This window comes from Sciurus carolinensis, chromosome 1 (genome assembly GCF_902686445.1).
Source record: "Sciurus carolinensis chromosome 1, mSciCar1.2, whole genome shotgun sequence".
NCBI classification, from domain to species: domain Eukaryota; kingdom Metazoa; phylum Chordata; class Mammalia; order Rodentia; family Sciuridae; genus Sciurus; species Sciurus carolinensis.
In genome coordinates, this window is record NC_062213.1 from 200,848,553 (window position 1) to 200,868,996 (window position 20,444).

Sequence of the window (20,444 nt, forward strand, 5' to 3'; positions counted from 1 at the left end):
CATCCATCAAGAAGCAATTCTTTTAAGCTGGGATTTGTTTATCAATCAAAGTTTTGTTTTGTTTTTTAAACTAGAGATTTAACCTGGGGGCACTTTACCACAGAGTTATATTCAGAGCCCCCATTTTTTTATTTTCAGACAGGGTCTCACTAAGTTGCTGAAGCTGGCCTCAAACTGGAGGTGAGCCTCCTATCTCAGCCTCCTGCATTGCTGGGATTATAGGCATGCACCATCATGACGGGAATGTCCCAGCTTCTTGTGGTCCCTTTCCCATCTCTGCCATAACCCATCTCCTATTCTAGACACCCCTCCCCACCTGCTGCTTATTAACACAACTGCCCTGGGAGGGACACACCTCGGACATTCCACCAAGTGGATTTTCATCTTTCCAGTCAGCCCTCTCCATCTTGCATCAGCTTGGTGGGGAGGAGGTGACGTTGGCACCTGGAGGAGATGTCATAGAAGGCATTCCTGCATGACTTCACCTCTGGGCTCCTGCTCTCAAAATTCCAACCAAATCAGCTCTGCCCTTTAAGGTGTGGAAGAAGGGTCGGCATTCCAAAAGTTCCTTGTCATACTCAGGCTTTTAATCAGTTGACATTGGAGAGTCAGCACCCCAGTGCTGACAGGCTCCCAGGGCTGGGGGTGTGAGCCGGGTGGGGTCTCAGAGGTGTCCTGCACCCCACCCTGCACAGGTCTCTCTGCTCTGGAAATCCGGCTGGAGAGGGCAGATCTTGAGAGCTTGCACACAGTTTCCTTGGCGCAATCAGCACCACGGACAGCGGCCCCAGCCTCCTGCAGGGTGTGAGGAGACCAAGCCGGGGCTGGGTTACCAGCAGCCGCAAGGGAACTCGCCCGCTGCTGCGGGTGGGCGTTGGCTGGGGCTCTTCTCTCTGAGTCACTGTGCGCCCCACGCTCGCAGCAGGACTTGGGTTCTCCCTGCCGTTTCCAGTGGTGGCGTGTTAAGGCCCTCAGATTTTTGCAAGGGAGGAAGCTGTCCCCCACAGGCTCCCACCCGGCCCAGCCCATTTCTATACAAGGCCTGCTTCCCACTCCCCCGCCCCGAGCTCCTCACAGGCGCAGAGGGGCGCATGCATTCTCAGGCCCTGAGCTCAGCGGGCCGGAATGTGGCTGATAAATCAGAGATAACCCCCCCCCACACAGGGGAAGGGCTGGCCGGACACCCTGCACCAGGATAAAAGGCCTCGTTCCGGGAGGATCCAAGAGAGCGGCTGTGGGCCTGGAGGAGGCGACTGTGAACTTGAACGCAAGCAGCAGCAGCAGCAGCCCCAGCCCACCACCCCAGAGACATGGACCCGCAGACGGTGCTGTCCCGGGTAACTCTGCTCGTCCTTTTCTTGAACCTGTTGCTGCCCGGAGGTCACTGCCGCCCGCTGAGCAGCCCTGGCCAGGCTTCAGAACTCTCTGGGATACAGGTAAACGGGCCGAGGGACTAGAGCTGTGGGCAGTGTTTAAAGGGCTCCCACCTGTCATCCCAAGGCCTTCCCTTCACTTGGAATTAGGGACAGGAGACTCAGACAGCAGCAAGACTGGGCGCCAGGGCGGCGAGCCCGGGTGTGGGATCCTGAGCCTCAGGCTTCCTCCACGCAGGAGCTGCTGGACCACTTGCAGGACAAGGTGCCAGAGACGCCGGCCAAGCAGGCGGCCTTGGAGCCGCTCCAGCAGGACCCAGTGCCCACAGAAGCCTGGGAGGCTGGGAAGGCTGCCCCCAAGGGTATCCCTGGGCCCAGAGACAATGCCCTCCAGAGTCTGCGGGGACTTCGCACTACCAAGATAATGCGTGACTCGGGTTGCTTCGGGCAGAAGCTGGACCGGATCGGCTCCTTCAGCCGCCTGGGCTGCAATGGTAAGCCCCCACCTTGCCACCCCGGCCAGCTAGTGTCCACCCTCCCACATTCCTATGCCTGCCACCATTAGAGTCCTTGTGGGTCTGTTGTCTAGGGCCCCTGGACATCTCCTCCTACAGTCTTCAGGGTCAAGGGGTGCCTTTCTGGAAATGCTAAGTGGGGACTTCATTCATTACGTGCCCAGTGAATCCCCACCTCCTCCCACCCTCTTCCTGCCTCTTGTCAAACGGGGCGGACTCTCCAGAAGGTGGAATTTGTTCATTGCCTGGCAGCCCCAGAAAGAGTCCGAAGCCAGAAATCTCCCGGCTTCTCTGGAATGGCCTGGGACCTCAAAGGCAGAGGACAGGATCACCAGGGTAACCCCACTTTACAGAAGAGGAAACTGAGGCCCGGAGAGGCAGATTATTCCAGAGTCTCAAACATCAAGATCAGTGGAGGACCAGAGGGTGGGGGCGGCCATAGCGAGGGAAGCTCAACTCCTGCCTCAGTTTCCCCCCAAGTTCATCTTTATCCTGTCTCTTCTCCCCACAGTGCTGAGGCGGCATTAGGAGGAAGCCCTGACTGTGGACGTCAGCTTCTGATTCCGCGAGGGGCTCTCTCCCCAGCCCCAGGACTCTCTTTGAAGTGATTGCTATTTATTTCTACTTATTTATTTATTTATTTATTCAGTCGTTTTCTATGAGATGGTTTCTTACCTCTGAGCACAAACTTTCCACAGTGAAATAAAGTCAACGTTATACCTCTTTCTTTTGAAACAAGCCTTTGTTTTGGGGAAAAAAAAAAAAAAAAGATTGCAACACCGGTGTTTTCCGAAGGTCCCAGAGGGGTTCTGGGGGTGGGTGGGAGGCACAGCTGGTCCAGTGGGTGGGGCTTGCTTTCCCTTCAGGGTTGTTAATGCTCTGAAATGTCTGTGACACCTCGTGCCTCCAAGACGCTCTGCAGAAGCTGCTTTTCAGAGTGGACACTCCCTTTCTGGGAGCAGAGACGCAGGGCATGAGTCACCACCCTTGTCTCCTTTTCTTCCCTTGCCTGGAATCCACCAGTATGCAATCTCCCTGGTGATCGCTCTTTCCAGAAGCTCCAACTAAAGCGTTAGAGACGGGGCAGTGTGTGTGTGTGTGTGTGTGAATGCTGCTCACTTGCACTCCATGGGGTGAGCCCTCCACCCTGCCCCAAACCTCAGCTTCCTGATGTCATCCTGGAAAGGAGCCTTCAAAATCCCTAACGAGGGTGCTCTAGAGCACGCCTGTAATCCCAGAGACTCAGGAGACTGAGAAGGGAGGATGGAAGATTTGAGGCCAGCCTTAGCAACTTAGTGAGACCCTGTCTCCAAAGAAAACATAAAAAAGGGCTGGGGATGTGGCTCAGTGGTGAAGTACCCCTGGGTTCAGTCCCCAGTGCAAACAAATAAACAAACCCCAAAACACAAATTAACAAGGTTCTGACAAGGGCCAAGCTTTTTGGGTGCCCTTCTCCTGGGGCTGAAATCTCACTTCCTCTCCACCCAGAGAGAGACAAGGGGACAACCGCAGATCCTACTGTGTGTCTTAGATAGGGTCCCCTTCCCACATCCTGCATTCCAGGGGTCCCAGACCATGCTGCCAAACCCTGTCTTCTATGATCTGAGCTCAGCTGAGGGATGAGACCCATTTTCTAGATGAGAAAACTGAGACCCAGAAAGACGAAGCATCCTATCCGAGAGTCTGCAGCCACTGAGTGCAGGTGCTGGCAGCTGGTGGCGTCCTGGCTGATTGCCAAGCCTGTGTGCTCTGGCTCCCACACTCCTGGCCTGAGCTGTGCTCTCCAAGTCTCGGCCCTTCTGCTGTGCTCATCTGCAAGAGGGGACCAGGAGGGTGGGTCTTCCTGTCATTTCTCATTTCAAGCCAGAGTGCACAAGAGGTTGTGGAGATCTGGTGAGGTTGATTACAATGTTTATGTTTTGTACTGGGGATTGAACCCGGGGTGCTTTGCCACATCCCCAGTCCTTTCTATTTTTTATTTTTTGACATAGTATCTTGCAAAGTTGCTTAGGGCCTTGCTAAGTTGCTGAGACTGGCCTCGGACTTGTGATCCTCCTGCCTCAGCCTCCTGAGTCCCTGGGATTACAGGTGCACGCCACCACACTCAGCTCAATTGAGATTTTTTTTTTGGTTTGTTTTAAAATGAAGTTTTAGGAGCAGCTTGTTTTCCAAGAAACTGTTGAGTTAGCAGCGTATGGTGGTGCGTGCTTGTAATCTCAGCAACTAGGAAGGCTGAGGCAGGAGGATTAAGAGGCCAGTCTCAGCAACTCAGTGAGACCCTGCCTCAAAATAAAAAACAGAAAGGGTTGGGATATAGCTCAGAGGTAGAGCACCTCTGGGTAAAACCCTAGTACCAATACGTACATACATACATATACACATACAGACATATATAAAGGAAGCTGTGAGCTGTCTTTGCCTAATACTTCTGACCCAGGAGGGTGAAGAGTGGTTGGAACATGTATGACGGTCTTATCATGAAGCAGCCGGAGTCCCACAGCTGTGACAGTCCTTAAACTCTGCCAAGAACTCTTACCGCCCCTTGTTCTACAGATGGGGAGACCAGGCCTCGGAGAAGTCATGAGGCTTGCTTAGGACTAGGCGGCTTGTGAGTGGCAGAGCCAGGCCTCCACCCAGCTCCTAACCCCTGTCCTGCCCAGCCTTTCCCGAGCAGTGAGTTGGGCTTGCTGGTGGGACGGAGTGTCCTCCTATTGGCATCGTTCAGTTCAGCACTTGGGGACACAACCTGCTGGCAACTGGCTCCTCTGCTCAGTGACGAGGACACACTCCTCCCCAAACACAGGTGGAAGTTCAGAGTGCTTCCAGGTGGGTCCAGCTCATCCGTAAGTGGGGCTCAGAGGGTGGAACCTGCACATATCCTATGTCCTGTTACTTGGGTCTTTTCCCCAAGCAAAGGTCCAGGAAAGAAGATCCCAGGGTACTTGTGCAGGAGTCAGGTGTGACTGCTGGGGACTGGTTAGTGGGCAGCCTGGTATACCCAGAAGAGGGACGTCTGTCTCATTGGTTCCTCTGCAGATGGTGTGGCACACAGCATCACTGTGCATGCCCTTTAAAACCAGCCCTCCCGTAGTGACACCTGTAATCCCAGAGACTCTGGAGGCTGAGGCAGGAGGATCACAAGTTCAAGGCCAGCCTCAGCAACTTAGCAAGGTCCTGAGCAACTTAGTGAAATGGTATTCCAAAAATTTGTTTTAAAGGACTGGAGTAAAGCACACCTGGGCTCCATCTCTAGTACTTTAAAAAAAAAAAAAAATAGAATAGACCCTGCCCGCCCTGATGTACCCCTTGTAGCCGTACCACACCATAACCTCCCCAGCCAACCTGTCACCAATCTGCCAAAGGATCTTTCTCCACAGACACTTATCACTGATTCTTTCCAGAAGGAAGTGTTGGTGAAAACAGGCCCAGTGAGATTTAGTCCACAGCTTCAGAAGACGTTTTGGGGAGAGGGGACCTGCTGGGCTGGGCCTCCAGGGTTGAGGTTGCAGAGTCAGGATGGCTGTGGCCAGAGACCTCATCTCATGTCAGCTGCTGCACCTGGGACACTTCCTCCCTCCCTCCCTTCCTTCCTTCTTTTTCTTTCTTTCTTTTTTTAATATATTAAAAAAAGCCCATTTCCTTCTTTCTTTCTTTTTCTTTTCTTTCTTTCTTTTTTTTTTCCTGGTGCTGAGGATTGAATCCAGAGGCACTTAACCACTGAGTCACATCCCCACCCCCTCTTTTTAAAAAAATGTTTTCTTTGTTCTTTTTAGTTACACATCATGGTAGAATGTATTTTGTACATCATACATGGAGTATGATTTCCTGTTCTCGTGGTTGTACGTGATGTGGAGTTGCACTGGTCTTGTATTCATATGTGAACACAGGAAAGTGTGTCCCATTCCTATCCCCCTCCCTTCCCTTCATTCTCATTTGTCTAATCCAATGAACTTCTGGTCTTTGCCCCCCACATCTTATTTGGAGTTAGCAGTTGCTTATCAGAAAGAACATTCGGCCTTTGGTGTTTTAGGATTGTCTTATTTCACTTAGCATGATAGTCTCTAGTTTCATCCATTTACCTGCAAATGCCATAATTCCCTTTTTCTTTATGACTGAGTAATATTCCTTTGTGCATACATAGCATGTTTTCTTTATCCATTCATCTGTTGAAGGGTACCTAGGCTGGTTGCCTGGCTTAGCTATTGTGAATTGAGCTACCATACACATTGATGTGGCCGTGTCACTGATTTTAAGTGTACGCTGATTTTAAGTCCTTTGGGTATACGTCCAGGAGTGGCCCAGCCCTTTTTTATATTTTATTTTGAGATAAGGTTTCACTAGATTGCTTAGTGTCTCGTCAATTGCTGAGGCTGGCTTTGAACTTGTGGTTCTCCTGCCTCTGTCTCCTGAGCCACTGGGATGACAGGTGGGCTCCACCGCCTCTGGCACCTGTGACACTCCTGAAAGGCCCTGTGTCCTTCCCTGTCCTCCCTGGGGCAGCTCTAACCCTGCTGAGAAAGGCTCCGGGCGAGGGGAGACACTGCAGGTCCAGGTCTGAGCCAGTGTGTGAACTCGGCCGTTGGTCTTCCTTCCCGCTTCGGCTCAGCCTTCTGTCCTCTCTCTAGAATTGTCCACCCACTGCCTTGTCTTAGAGGATCAGTCCTAGTTCATGAAGTGACCCACCTCCCCCATGGGGTCAGGGGTCAGCCCCACACACCTGGGTGACCTAAAAACGCAGACCGTATCTGCCCTGGGAGCCTGGCTCCTGCCCCGCCCCTGCCCAGCCCGCCGCCCGGCCTCGCCTCTCGGGCCCACTGGTCCTGCTTCCGACAGCGGCCCTGCATGCCTCCACCTGAGGACGGCCTCTGCGCCTGGGGCATACCTGGCTGCCCTGGAGCAGGCAGGAAATGCTGGGGAGCTGCCCTGCGCTGGAGCAGCTGACTGCTCTTGGCCTTCAAGGCCCAGCTCCCTCGGCTCGCGGGGACTCAGGTTTCCCAGGATCAGTGCTCTCCGTAGGGAGGGGCAGTTACCCCCCGCCCACGTGGTCACTGACGGTCTACTCTTCCTGGGCCACCGCTCCACGCTCCTGCTGGCGTTTCCAGGGACTGTCTCCAAAACAAGCCATTTATGTTTGAATCCTTGTCCCAAGTTCAGGAGAACCCAAACTAAGACGCGCCCAAGCGACTAAACCTTCTTCAGGCCCCTCCCGGGACGACTCCCGCCCTGAATCTGCCTCCACTCTGTTCCCTGGCCCGACCACCCTGGCAGGCACCACGCACCCTGGTTCCGGCCTCGGACGTCTCCTGCTCGTGACCTCCACGTCCCGTCCACGCTGACTGTTCCCCCAGCTTCCTACCAGGCCCGTCCTCTTCGGGCGCCCCTTCGTTTCTCTCTGCAGAACCTCTGTGTTTCAGTCAGAGGGTGACTCCCTCTCTCCGTGGGGTTCCCGGGGCAGGCAAGGTACAATTGGGGGCATTCGGTGTATTTGGGGGACCTGGGTAGAGGAGGCACTGAAGGCAAACGCATTGATTAAGTCGTTCAGAAGATATTATCTAAAGATTGGCGGGTGCCACTCAGGCCTGTCCCGAAGCTGCCTTGCCTGCTGGGCCGGCCGGCACCTCCTGAGGCAGCTGTAGCCAAGGTGGACGTGGTGCTCACCGTGGGCAGCTGCACCCTGAACCCATACAAAATGCTCACACGAGCGGCACCACCTGGCAAGCACAGCTTGTCCCGCAAGCCATGAGAGGACCCGGAGTGTGGTCCACAGCTGCGGCCGGAAGGAACTGAGCCTTGGGGTGGGGTGGCACTTTGGCCAGTGAGAGACAGAAGCTGGGAAAACTCTACAGATAAGTGCTTGCCAGGGGGTGAAGCGTGCCCCCCAAATACAGAACTCCTGACCCCCAGATCCTCAGAATGTGGCCTCATTTGAAAATAGGGTCCTTATGGAGTAATTAGTTAATAAGAGGTCACACTGGTGGAGGCTGGACTCCTGAGACAGCACAACTGGTGTCCTCATCGAGGACGTGCAGGGACACCGGCGGGGAGGCAGCCAGACTGGAGGGACATAGCCACAAGCCGAGGACTTCGAGGGACGGCCACCAGAACGGAGAAGAGGAGAGGAGGAAGAAAGGACTTCCTTACGGGTTTCACAGGGAGTAGGGCCCGGCAACACCCAATTTCTGACCTCCAACCTCCAGAACTGTGGGCCACACGTTCCTGTCCCTTGAAGCCCACCGTTTGTGGTGCAGTCCCGGGAGACTGGGGCAGCGCCAGCCTCCGGTGCTCGCCTGACGCTGGGGAGCTGTTCTCTGTGAACTCGGCAGGAGCCCAGTGTGGCCACCCACCGTGGCTGGCTGTGTCACATGTCAGCTTGTGTTTGCTCTCCCTTCTTCCCTGCCTGTGTGGCAGCTTTAGATGGTCCCCACAGACCCCTGCCCCTGGTTCTCAGGCCCTGGGGCTGTGCCAGAGGCCTTCTGTGATGAAGCCACCCTGGGCTTTGGCTTCCAAGCTTCTCCTCTCTCTCCTGAAGGAAGTCCCGTTACTTCTCTTCGGACTTCCCACAGGGTAAGGAACCGATATCTCCAGCCAGCAGCCAGGCAGCAAGGACCTGCGGCTCTCAGACCTGACAGCAGATCCTCCCCCAGGCAGGCCTGGCAATGCCCACGGCCCCAGAAACATCTTCATTGTGACCTGTGAGACCTTGAGCTGGAGGCACCAGCCAAGCGGGTTCTCATCCTGATCCACAGCCATCGAGCATCAGTTAGTAGGTGGGTCGCTCTAAGCTGCCAGGGTTTGGGCCTGCTTGTTACTGCAACAACGGTTAACTGATACGTTACCTCACTTCCCTTTCCGCCTCACTCGGCTTCCCCTGGGATTGGTACCCCCACAAAGCTTCAGCAAGTGAACTTTTGCATTGGGTTTTGTTTTCCAGGGAATCTGTCCCTAACTTTCAGCCCCTGGTGTCCTCCATATTGTACCAAAGAAACAGAACGTTGGTTTTAAAGTCAGTAATGTCCACTCCTAGATGTGCAACAGTGCCCTGCCGGTTCTCCCAAGTGGGGCTTCTGCCTTACACCACTGCAGTCTTACAGAATCAGGTCACCAATGTGATGGGTTCTCCTGCCAGTTCTGCACGTGTGTGGCATTGCTGGGACTCGGAGGATCCCTGCAGCAGCACACGGCATCCCCAGGGAGAATCGCGAAACCAAACTCCAGGCCAGGAACTAGGGAGACCCAGATTCTGGATTCTGTACCCACTGGCCACGTTCCTCCCACCATTTGACGGAGACAAGCTCTTTCCAGAGTAAAGGAAGGCCCAGCTCTGACCGTCCAGCTGGAGGACCGGCAGGGTGGCAGTGGGCCTGACCCTCTGTGCCTGTAGCTCTTCTTCCTCTCACTCCTAAGGTGGCCTCCCGATAGCCCATGAGGTACTAGTGTCTTCCCACAGACTCCCTGAAGTTGAGCAGGGACAGGGGTGTGAAGAGGAACTTTGTGTCAATGTATTTCCCACTTCAGGTTCAAATCAAGGCTGCGTTAGAATTTGGGGGGATGCTGGTAAAGACTGGGTCTCACCTGGCTCCGGTGATGTAGGAGAAAATTCTGGTTCTACAAAATGCCTTAGGGGCAGCTCAGTGGAATATCCTTTTCCTTGTTTTTCCCTCCCCAGTAAAAACCCCAGATAATAGAAGAAACTCAGCAAATGATGCTCATGTCCCATTCCAGTTTCTCTGGAAGAAGAAAATTGATTTTGATAAAGGAAGGTGGGCGAATTCTGAAATTCTCTTTCCAGAAGCTTACAGGGGACCTCTGCTCTCTGGGGCCATCTAGGAGCCTTGGACATGGCTCAGGAGAGGGGCGCCTTGTCCCTCAGAGGGCAAGTCATTGCCATAGTGCCTTTCTTTCTGGAAGTCTCCACCTGCATCAAAGGCCTGTCTCAAAGAGCATGTCCAGGAAATGCACTGTGTGACGCACGCAGCAAGGAGCCTGAGTCCCCCAGCACGGCTGGCTGTATGCTGAATCCTTTTTGCTAATAATAACCCTGCGCCGAGTAATTAAGCTGTGAGCACATGCCAGGGGCGCATCGGGATGGATTTTTGGCCACAGATCTCCGACTCAGAATTGCACCAATTTCAGATTTCAAGATGCCCAAACCCTCAAGATGGCTGAAGAGGTCCCCATTTCCTTCCATCTTAGAATACTATCCCCTCGGGCTTCTCTTGTGACCTCTGGCCATTTATTGTCCTGATGTCCTGCCTCATGGCTGCCTAACAGCTTCTCCTTCTGGACAACCAAGGGATCAGCACAGCTGGGGGTGGATCTGGCCAGGATGAACCTGGTCATTTGACACGCAAATCCAGAGCTTCCCAGTAGTCACAGGCACAGGCGGGTGGGATATTGGTCATGGAGATCGGATGTGGCCCTTTCCTGGTGAGGGTCAGAAAGGAGAGATCATCAAGCACACAGCTTCAGGGCAGGGAAGGTGGGGCTCTGCTCTAGGCATCTGAGGGGAGGGCTGGGTGTCTCCTTAGGGAATTCTCCCGCAGGGCACAGCGCGGTGAGAACGTGAAACCTTGTCGGCCCTGGGCTTCTGTCCTGGAATTTCGTCCCTCTGTAAATGGGAACAATAATACCCACTTGGGGGGGGGGCGCTTGAAAATGAGGTGGTCGCACGCGGCCCTCAGCATGTGATGGTTCGAGGCCACCACCATGACCAGCCCGCTGCTTCAAAGCAGCTCCTCTGACCCCCACAACTGCTCTGAGATGTGGGAGGGGCTGGCTTTCAATTTTCTTCACTTTTTTTGATGGGGCGGGTACTAGGGATTGAACTCAGGGGCACTGGACCACTGAGCCGAATCCCCAGTACCATTTTGTATTTTATTTAGAGACCAGGTCTCACTGAGTGGGCCCGCTCGCTGTGGCTGCTCTCCTGCTTCAAACAGTCCGAGTTCCTGTGAGCAGCAAGGTGGAGATGGAAATGGAGCCTCCTCCAGGCCGGGCCCCCTCACACCTGGGAGGGGTGCTGGGGGTGCGTGAGGGAGGAGCAGCTCCCGAGAGGACCGGTGTGCTCCCCCCACTGAGCTTGAATTCTTGGAACCTTCATCCTGTTTGCTTCTCAGGTGACCGAATACTCCAAAAATGACTCCTTTTCACCTGACCGCTGAGAAGGACGCCCAGGGTGAGGGCACCCATCCGCAGCCAGAGGTCCACCCGCCCACGAGCCGATGAATCAGGTGTGGAGCCAGCTGGAGCATCTGCACTCCCTGGGCCCCAGCCTCTGGCCTCCTGCCACCACCTCCTCTCCCGCCCTTATTTGGAGCCCCTGACAGCTGAGCCACAAACAGATGGGGAGTTGGGCGCTGGCCAGCCGTCAGTCACCCTCTGCTTCCCCGCGTGGGTCCCGTTGCTGAGGAGAAAGAATCCCAGGCCGGGCCGGCGGTAAGATAACCAAGGACTCCTTTTTGCTCTTCTCACACCTTTGAAGTGGGGGCCTCTTGAGGCCAATCAGCAAGAATGTGGCTCATGTAGCTGAGGATCTGGGGGGGGCTGCTGGAGCTGCTCAAGGCTCAGGGGCTGTGACAAGCTCTGCTGAACTGATAACTTTAAAAGGGCATCTTCGGCTGTCTCCTCACTCCGCCACTTTATCGCTGCAAGTGACAGAATGGGGAGGTTCTAGCCCTCCTGCGTGCTCAGACAGCGAGGGGGCTATAAAAACGGGAGGCGCTGGGCAGCCAGGAGACAGTGACGGATGAAGGCCAAGAAAGGGAAGCCAGAGAGGAGAGAGAAGACGCAGCAAGCTCCCGATCGCTCCTTTTCCACGGCCAGCATGGGCTCCTTCTCCACCATCACCGTGGGCCTCCTCCTCTTCCTGATGTTCCAGCTTCCAGGCCAAACGGGAGCTAACCCTGTGTACAGTGCCTTGTCCAACGCGGACCTGGTGGAGTTCAAGGTAGGGCCAGGAAGGGGGGTGCAGCCTGGAACCAGGGGGCTCTCTGGTCCTGGGCCCATTCTTTCTGATGCTCCCCAAGTCAATGAGACCTCTCCCTCCCCTTGTATTTTCCTTTTGTGAAGAATTTGCTAGACCACTTGGAGGAGAAGATGCCTTTAGAAGATGAGGTTGTGCCCCCGCAAGTCCTGAGCGAGCAGAACGATGAACCAGGGGCAGCTCTCAGCCCCCTCCCCGATGTGCCTTCCTGGACCGGGGAGGTCAACTCAGCCCAGAGAGAGGGGGCTGCCCTGGGCCGGGGCCCCTGGGACTCCTCTGATCGATCTGCCCTCTTGAAAAGCAAGCTGAGGGCCCTGCTGGCCGCCCCGCGGAGCCTGCGGAGGTCCAGCTGCTTTGGGGGCAGGATGGACAGGATTGGAGCCCAGAGTGGACTGGGCTGCAACAGCTTCCGGGTAAGAGGAACTGGGGCTGGGAGCAGGGCGGGAAGAAAATGGTGGCCGTGTTGCCCTTGGAATTCTCTGAAGGAACACAGCAGGGGACATCTGCAGGAAGGGGACCAGGGTGGAGAGGATTCCTTCTGAGACTTCTGCCCCAATTTGGGGGTGCCCCACAAGTCTCAGAACAATGTCATCACACTTAGCTGCAGCCTGCTAAAAAAATGCTTTTTAAAAAAGTTACTACCACAACATCAAAAAATTAAAATAGGGGGTCAAATCATCTTTGATCTGCTTAATGGGTAATTCATGTTCCTCCCGGAACTGCAGGATCCTGCAGTGACACCGTCAGTGTCCAAGTGACATTGACAAGGATTGCTCCTCTGAGTTCTATGAAACTTAGAGGTCATCAGGCTGGAGGGGGTGCCGGGGGGAAGTGGCTGCCCAGAGGTCAAGTTAGGAGGTTCGACACTGTCCTGTGAAGCTGGACCCTCCAGGAGCACCAGGTCAACAAGCCGCCATGTTTTTCTCTTTGTAGTACCGAAGATAACAGCCAGGGAGGAAAAGCAGCCGGGCCCCAGGCGGACTGCAGGAGACCCTCGTCCTGGGGGGTCTCTCCCCAAGTTTGGTCTCATCTCATTGCTACTGAGTTGTGATGAACACTCTGTTGGAGATCGAACTTCCTGTCGACATTTCTCACACTTGATGCTAAATATACATCAAGTGGTTTAGCCGTGGCTACCTGCCGCTCCCACCCCACGCATCCCGGTCAACCCCACTGCTACTGAAAGCCTTGCGAAACCAATAAAGTTCAGCACCATGGACAGAAGCCAAGCGCCCGGGTTGTGATTTCTTTGTTTTAGGGAGAAAGATTGAGCCCCGTCCTCCACCCTTTACCCTTCGTCAGAGATAAGAATGCTGTTTCTTTCTTCCTCCTTTGACCCTCCTTACTTTTGGTGAGCAGTGGGGACCTCAAACTTCAGCTCCCGACTTGCTCTGCCTTTTCAACAGCCTCAGCCCCAGAACCCGAAAAGCCCCTTAAGACTGAAAGGGCACTTCCTTTAATTTTCTCCAGATTCATTCATTGTTTATTAAAGAGAAAATTCATAAACATCTCCACTTTATTTCCTGGCTACAGCTAATGAAGCTGTCCTCAACAGACAATATTTATGTTCCTCGTGCTTATGGGTTACACAGTTTTTGTTTTGTTTAGGACACATTTAGGGAACGAGGCTATTCGATTAGTTTCCTCTGATTCATTTAAGAGAGTTAGTTGCTGCAATCAAGCAAATTGCACTTCTAGTTTGGCGGAGTTGGCTGAGCGCTGGGTTTACCAGCTGAGCAAAGTGAAGACAGGTCTGCCATGCGGAGAGGCTGTGGGTTTGTGTGCTTTTTGTGAACTACCCCAGCATTTGAAAAACAGCCACCATCTTTCTCTGTTCAGGCCCAAGGTGCCTGGACTTCTAGATGGTCCCAGGGCGGAAGTTACTGGGGAAAATGCAGTGTTTCTGTATCTACATCTGAAAAGGGTCTTGTTCTAAGCAGAAAATACCAGACACAAGTTCACCCAAAACAGGGAGGGTGCTCCTCCTGGCCGCACACCTGTCCCCCCAGCCACCCACCCTCCTCTGCAGTCTGATACTCCGACGCCCCCTCACCCACACGCTTGCCTCTCTGGGCTTATTTCTGCTCTTCCCCCCAGTCGGGCTGCCTGCTGCCGGATCCTCCTAAGCATGTGCTACTCAACCCTGAGGCTCACGGCAGAGGCCACTTCTTCCCTGACACCATGTGCCAGTAGACCTGAGTCTTTTTACAAAGACCTTTTGTGACTATTATGCAGGGTCTGACTGTGACTGTGAGCTGTGACCGAGCGCCCCGAGGGGAACATGCGCAGCACTCCCATTTCAACGCTCCTTGACTGCTGGCCAAGTTGTCTTGGTCTTGTACAGAAACTGGGAAGAGGAAACCAAGCAAATGGGCCCCTGGTGGAGGGCAGGGGAGGCCCACAGTGAGCAGTGCAAGAGCCAAAGTTGAGGGAAGATCTAATTGGGTCCAAAATTCTCCTTTTTTGGACTTCAGATATGGAAGGGCAGAGAACCAAGAGGCACAGAGTGACTTACGAGGACAAACAGGAGAGGCGGAGCCAAGTGCTCTCCAAGCTCGGCTCTGGAAGGAGAGGGTGGCACCCTCCAGAGGTGCTGCCCAGTGAGGGGCTCTCGCTGACTGGAACTGACCCAAAGTGACAAACACACAAGGCAGGAAGTCTGGAACTTGGAGGGAGCACGGGGACAGGTGCAGGGGTGGGCTCTGGTGGCAGGGTGACTTGAGGCAGGATGTGGAGAGAGTTCTTGCAAAAAGAGAAGCAAGGTTACCGAGAGCAGGACGGTGGTGACATCCACCCACGCCGAGCTGACGTCATTCCTCTGGGTGGATGCTGGGGAGTCTGTTTGCACAAGTCCCTAAACACGACGCTGGCAGGAGACCCGACGGCGGCCCCGTTCCTTGTTTGGTGCAGCAGCCGCTGGCAGGAAAACAGGATTTTCACAGAAGGAAGAGACGAGTACCCGGGTGAACTGGTGTCCACGTGAGGGAGAGACGGCAGTGTCCTGGTGATGTGCACAGGGCCCAGGGGAACAAGCCCCTGCTCACTGAGGCAGCGGCTGACCGAGCCAGGGGAGCGGCCCACTGTGGGCGATGAGGCTGCTGGGCAGCCACAGGAGCTGCACGGCTGAGGCCACCTGTCCACACTGACATACTGGCCTTTTAGAAAGAGAATCAACTCAAAGCCAGGTACCCCTGGAAAGAAAGAACACCACGGAGCCAAGGCTAAAGGAGACAGGCAGACATTTTATTCTGACATGTTACAGTTACCATGAGAACTTCCGAGTTCCGAAAATTCAAATAAAAATAGAATTTTACAAATTAAAAAAAATACAATTTATATACACAGTGGAATTAGCTAACGTTACCTTGTAAACCAACAGTGCAAACAGAGGAGGCGGCTGGGGGCGCCCAAGGTCAGCAGGGGCTGAGGCAGCACTGCACGGCGATACTGAGGGCCAAGTGGCCTTTCCTGAAGCCTCCTTGTCACTGGGGACATGTCAGCACACAGTCCTGCATCAGAGCTGTCATGCTGTCATCTGGGCCAAGCAAGAGTCCATTCCAGCCAGGAGCTGTTAAACAGGTTGTGGGTAGAGATCCCCAAATGGGCAAAATTCCCAGTTTGGACTGGAGACCTGTTGTCCCGATTGCCTCACTGGGGCGCCCCAAACATGGTATGTTCCCATACCAGAGGAACAAGAAGAGCCCTCTAGGGACCCAACGCCCTCTGCGGATGCTTCATCCAGGTCCCAGAGCTCTGGGTGAGGCGGGTGACAGGGCTGGTTAACAGTGAGGTGCCGAGGGCACTGGTTTGTTTCTACTGTGCGGAAATCCAAGGAGCAAGGCTTATGATTATTGGTCACGAGTGGAGAAGTTGTCATCTTTGGGTTTTTCTGGGAGGGGCAGGTGCAGACGGAGGAGCATAGGAGACCACACGCTTTTAGGGAGCCTGGGCGCGGGGCCTCCTCAGTGCCCTCGGCTGACTCAGGGCGAGGGAGGCGCTTGCACCCTACTCCCTAACTCTGGGTAAAACTGACCTACGAACAACTTGGTGTGCACAGGGATGAAGTCCAACAACTGCACCAGGACAGCCCCAGGGAGGCAGGGGGCCGGCAGCCCAGCCCTGAGCCAGGGCTCTGCATGTGCGGCAGGGAGAAGGGGCGAGGGTCCTCCAACAGGCAGTGACTTCATCCTCCCATCTCAGGCCACCTGCTTAATAAAACTGGTTCTTAGTGAGAGGAAGAAACAACGTGGTCAAGTTCTGGACAGCACAGGACGAGGTCCCAGCCAAATGTAAAGCGCTCTGAGCTCCTGAACCAGTCACTGGGAGGATTGCCCAGTGCACAAATCAGTGCGTCCAAAGAAGCTGCAAAACGGAGACGTAGCATCGTTTTGGTCAAAAGGATAAACAGACGGGAGACAAGAGGGCCACAGGCCGTGGTCAGTTGAAAAAAACCCTGAAGCCACTCGTACACACGGAATAATTCTCTAGGATGTGCTGGACGTGAGACCCAGCCTGGCCAAGCCAGAAGTGACTCCATGCCCTCGCTGCAGGAAGCCAGGCCTGGGACACTGATGCCCTCAGATACTTTCACGGTTTAAAAAACACAAACTGCAAATGAATGCCATCTGGAGTCCCAAAGAACAGCTGCTAGAGGGACACCTGATGGGACCAAGATGCCAAAAGACACCTGGAAGCTGAAGGAAGAGGCGCCAACACCCCTACCCAGACGCTTACTCCGAGAGTCTGTTCAGAAAGGACTGAGAGCCCGGAGGAAGAACCCGCGGGCAGAGCAGCCAGGTGGGGCACTTCCCCTGGTCACCGCTGAAGCCTTCAGGCACCTGCAGGCCGGAAGACCCACCGCTGCAGGGCAGCAGACCCAGCTGGGGCTCCTATCTCTGAGCCCCTCAGGAGGGTGGGGAGGCTGGCAGCAGGGGAGTGAGGTGACTGTGAAGGGGAGACCCCCCCTTGCAAGAAGCCACCTGCTTTCTCCTCACAGGTACGTCTGAGTGACTGTGGCTCAGGCTGGACTTCTTGTCAACTCCCCAGGGCTCCGGGAAGAGGTTTTGTCTGGGGAGCCCTGGTTTGAGGATGAGGCCAAGACTGAACTGGGGCTGTCGCACCAGGAAGATGGAGATAAAAATTCAGAAAGTCTAGTAAACTATGAAGATGAAAGGATCGGGGACAGATCGGGGGACAAATGTGACCTGGGAAGCCTGGAGCAATTTGTAAATCGAGAGACAGGGTGGTGTCAGTCTGCTCCTGTGGCTGGACTAAGCGTCTGCAGATGCGGTGGGATTGGAAGGCTCTGTGCTCCCAGAGGGCGGTGGTTCTCAGGAGGGTCAAGCCACAGGGGCGAGAGCAGAGCGCCTGCTCATTCCTGAGGAGCACAGGGCTCTCTTAAGATGACTGCAGAAAATATCAGGTGACGAGTCCCAACAAAGGTGGCCTCCTGAACATGGGGAAATTTCTTGGTGCCCAATTCCTAAACTTAGCAATGAACCTGATTTTGCAATTGGCATCTTCAGTGTGTTCTTGGCCCAAGACCCTCCCAGAAGGGCTAAGGCCGGGCTCTCTTCCTGGGCTCTCCAGGAAAGCAACATAGGGCAGGAAACTGCTCCAAGTGACCCCTCAGGGTCCAACCTGACTTCCACCTCCAGTCACGGATCTCTCGGGGGCCGAGGCAGGCCTGTGCCAACACAGGCAGGGACACAGGGAGCAGGAAAGAGGAAGGAATTGGCTGAGGAAGTTAGGAAAGTCCAACTCTTAGGGTTCGACATCATCCCCAGGATCTGACCAGCAAAGCGTTCCACAAGGCCAGGTTCTGAGCAGGTGGGTGACTGGGAACCCTGTGCCCTGGAACAGCCCCGGCCAGCTGTGGCAGCCCGAGTGTGAGCGAGGGGGCTGTGGTGGCTGCAGGCAGGTGTCAGAGGGTCTGGTAGTGCTGCCGCAGGCGGGCCTGCAGAAACTCGCAGGTCAGGTTGTGCCGTGTGATGATGCCAACGATCTAGGACAAGGAGAAAGACCCACGTCACCTGCAGGAGGAAACCCACGGCCAGCACAGCTGCCCAGTGTGTCTGTCTCAGGACATAGGAGACAGAATCGGCGCCTGGACAGTGCAGGGCCAGACAGGAGAGGATCAGAACAGTCACTTAACAGGCTTCCTACGTAAAAAAATACGGACGGCTAACCAGGGCTCACGAACTCAGGGACTAAAGTAGCTCCAAAGAGGGTTTTGGCTGGGCCGGCTAACGTCTGAACTGGCCGGTCTCCACTGTGCGCGTATTGCTTTCTGGTGCTGGGGACGAAGCCCAGGCCCCTCAGAGGCTAAGAGCTACTCTACCATCCAGCTGCGGCTAGGCTGGTATGTCCTCACCAGGGCATGGGCCGGAGCCCTGCCGGTTCCCACCGTGCCTGTCTGCTTCACTGGCATGTGCAAGAGGCAGGGACCTGGACGGCTCCTGAGCCCAAGGCCCCTGCTACACTGTGTAATCACCGCCTTGCAGACCTACCTACAGGAGCCATTTTTCACGATTCCTTACAGCTGTGCCCCATGTCACTGAGAGTGAGTATCCCAAAGTCACTGAAAACTCTGCTGGAACTAGTTAATGGAGTTAGTAGTTACCTTTCAAGAAACATAGCTCATCCCCTGTAATGAAAGCTGCGGGACTGGCTCAGAGCATGCCTTCCTCCAGCATCGTTCCCTGGAGGGCAATTTGGCCACATATCCTGAACGCCTCCAAGGGGGAGGCCGCGGTAGTGAGACTTACTGAATATCCACCAGAGAGGACGCAGAATGGGACAGCCACACTACAGCACCATCAAGGCACCGTGCAAGCTGTAATCCCAGTGACTCAGGAGGCTGAGGAGGGAGAACTACAAGTTTAAGACCAGCCTGGACAACTTAGTGAGACCCTCTCTCAAATAAAATAAAGCAGGCTGGGACGTGGCCCAGTGACAGAGCACTTGCTTAGCATGTGTGAGGCCTTTGGTTCAATCCTCAGTCCTGACAAAAAGAGTAACACCATACACAGGTGGATGGTTTCTGCCCTGGAAAATACTGAGTGACAAATCAGGCTACTGTACGAATGACCAGCGACTCCACTTTCACCAAGACTTAACACATAACCTCTCTCTAGTCTTGCAGAAAACCTGAAGGGCTGTGTGTTGTCATGGTGATGCTGCTGCAGGGATGAGGGCTTGGTTTTTTTTTTTTTTTTTTTTTTGATCATCTGTTTTCCTTCTTTTTCTAAAATGAAATTACAATAATTGTACAATAAGAAAAAAATGAAGTTCTAAAAAGAAATAACAAGAACTTGTGGCAATAATTATGAGGTGTGGTATCTTTAAAACTCTCTAAGTATTTTGCTTGAAAGTCTCTCATTAAATGCTACCAAGCACCATCCCAGGAGGGGATGTGAGGAACACAAAGAGCCCCCCACCATCCTGGCCGGCAGTGAGGCAGGCTGTGACACGCTGGTGCCATCTGCTGGTCACATGGGCAGAGGCTCATCTGCACTAGAGGGAGGGAAAAAGGTTCCAAGGCCCTAGAACTTGACCAAACCTCCCCTACACTGGAGGCTGAGGCAGGAGGATGTGACAAGTTGGAGGTCAGCCTGGGCAACCTAGAGAGACGGTGTCTCAAAAATAACGAGGACTGGAAATGTGGCTGAGGGGAAGAGCACTTGCCTAGCATGTGTGAGATTCTGGATTCGATCCCATGCACAGGTGAACGTTTATCAACCTATGGTTGAACAATAATCCATGGCTTTCCTTTGGATTCTTTGGGGTCCCTGGGGAGATGCTGAGGTCCAAGAAACCTCTCTGTGAAGTGAGCCACCAGCCTGGGAGCCACAGAGGCAGGGACACCCACATCCCCTCACCAGGACTCACCTCTCCCACCGCGTTCACCACCGGCAAGTGGCGCAGACCCATTGTCCTGAACAGGTTGAAGACTTGGGAGACGTGGGTGTTGGGGGACACAGTGAACGGCGAAGGGTTCATGTATGGGGTGACATCCTGCAGAGGAGACAGTAAGAGTCACTCACGGCCTGGAAGGCCAACGTCGCTCCAGGCAGGGCAGGCCCCGACGGACAGCCCCCTCACCACGATCATCCGGGGGTTCAGCAGCGTCAGGTCCAGGTCGTGGATGTCGGGGTACCGCGGGTAATCCTCGGCCATCTCGGCGTAGGAAAGGCGTGGCTGGCTGGCACTCTGCAATTCCAACCAGGACACCATCTTCGCACCAGGGCTGGCAGGGTCACGCTTGCAGCCCTCCCGCTTCACGCCACATCTAAGCCACACCCTGCCAGGGGAGGTGGCACAGAGCCTGGGCGGCAGTGAGCGCTCTGGAGGCACATGGCCTGATCCAGAGCCAGTTCTCAGCTGTCCTGACTGGGTCACCCTGAGCAAGGCTCCTAACCTCTCTGATGTCCTTTTCTTTTGCTATAAGATACAAATGGGTTCTTCTGAGTTGCCTTGAGAAAGGTGCTAATGAGTAGCAGTTGTAGATTGAACTATACTCCCTCCAATGACGTGGCTAAGTTCTACACCCTAGGCCTTTTGAAGCATCGTACT

The 20,444-nt window shown here is 54.5% G+C and overlaps 3 protein-coding genes across 7 annotated transcripts in view; 2 read left to right on the forward strand and 1 right to left on the reverse strand.

Annotated features, from left to right (window-relative positions):
• Nucleotides 1-1,255: 1,255 nt before the first annotated feature.
• Nppb (natriuretic peptide B) lies at nucleotides 1,256-2,555 on the forward strand. The gene is made up of 3 exons (XM_047528498.1): nucleotides 1,256-1,436; nucleotides 1,612-1,867; nucleotides 2,400-2,555. The coding sequence occupies exons 1-3, from the start codon at nucleotides 1,311-1,313 to the stop codon at nucleotides 2,414-2,416; spliced, it is 399 nt and encodes a 132-aa protein (XP_047384454.1). The 5' UTR covers nucleotides 1,256-1,310; the 3' UTR covers nucleotides 2,417-2,555.
• Nucleotides 2,556-11,533: 8,978 nt separating this feature from the next.
• On the forward strand, nucleotides 11,534-13,061 carry Nppa (natriuretic peptide A). Its single transcript, XM_047523308.1, has 3 exons — nucleotides 11,534-11,834; nucleotides 11,957-12,283; nucleotides 12,804-13,061. Exons 1-3 carry the CDS (start codon nucleotides 11,634-11,636, stop codon nucleotides 12,813-12,815), a joined length of 540 nt encoding a protein of 179 aa, XP_047379264.1. The 5' UTR covers nucleotides 11,534-11,633; the 3' UTR covers nucleotides 12,816-13,061.
• A 2,031-nt stretch (nucleotides 13,062-15,092) lies between these two features.
• Nucleotides 15,093-20,444, reverse strand: part of Clcn6 (chloride voltage-gated channel 6) — a 30,020-nt gene continuing 24,668 nt past the window's right edge. For 2 of the 5 annotated variants that reach the window (XM_047560592.1, XM_047560597.1), the window contains 3 exons: nucleotides 19,974-20,081; nucleotides 19,761-19,886; nucleotides 15,093-17,874 (listed from right to left, as the gene is read on the reverse strand). In XM_047560592.1, coding sequence (XP_047416548.1) covers nucleotides 17,794-17,874; nucleotides 19,761-19,886; nucleotides 19,974-20,081 — 315 coding nt within the window. In that variant the 3' untranslated portion in view covers nucleotides 15,093-17,793. Of the gene's footprint in view, nucleotides 17,875-19,760; nucleotides 19,887-19,973; nucleotides 20,082-20,444 lie in introns of those variants that run through there. The other 3 variants (XR_007109769.1, XM_047560595.1, XM_047560599.1) reach the window with 3 other exon arrangements.

Coding starts and splice junctions, on each gene's coding strand:
- Nppb (XM_047528498.1), top strand. CDS start 1,311: ATGGACCCGCAGACGGTGCTGTCCCGGGTAACTCTGCTCGTCCTTTTC. Junction 1,437..1,611: donor CAGAACTCTCTGGGATACAG/GTAAACGGGCCG, acceptor TCCTCCACGCAG/GAGCTGCTGGACCACTTGCA.
- Nppa (XM_047523308.1), top strand. CDS start 11,634: ATGAAGGCCAAGAAAGGGAAGCCAGAGAGGAGAGAGAAGACGCAGCAA. Junction 11,835..11,956: donor CGGACCTGGTGGAGTTCAAG/GTAGGGCCAGGA, acceptor CCTTTTGTGAAG/AATTTGCTAGACCACTTGGA.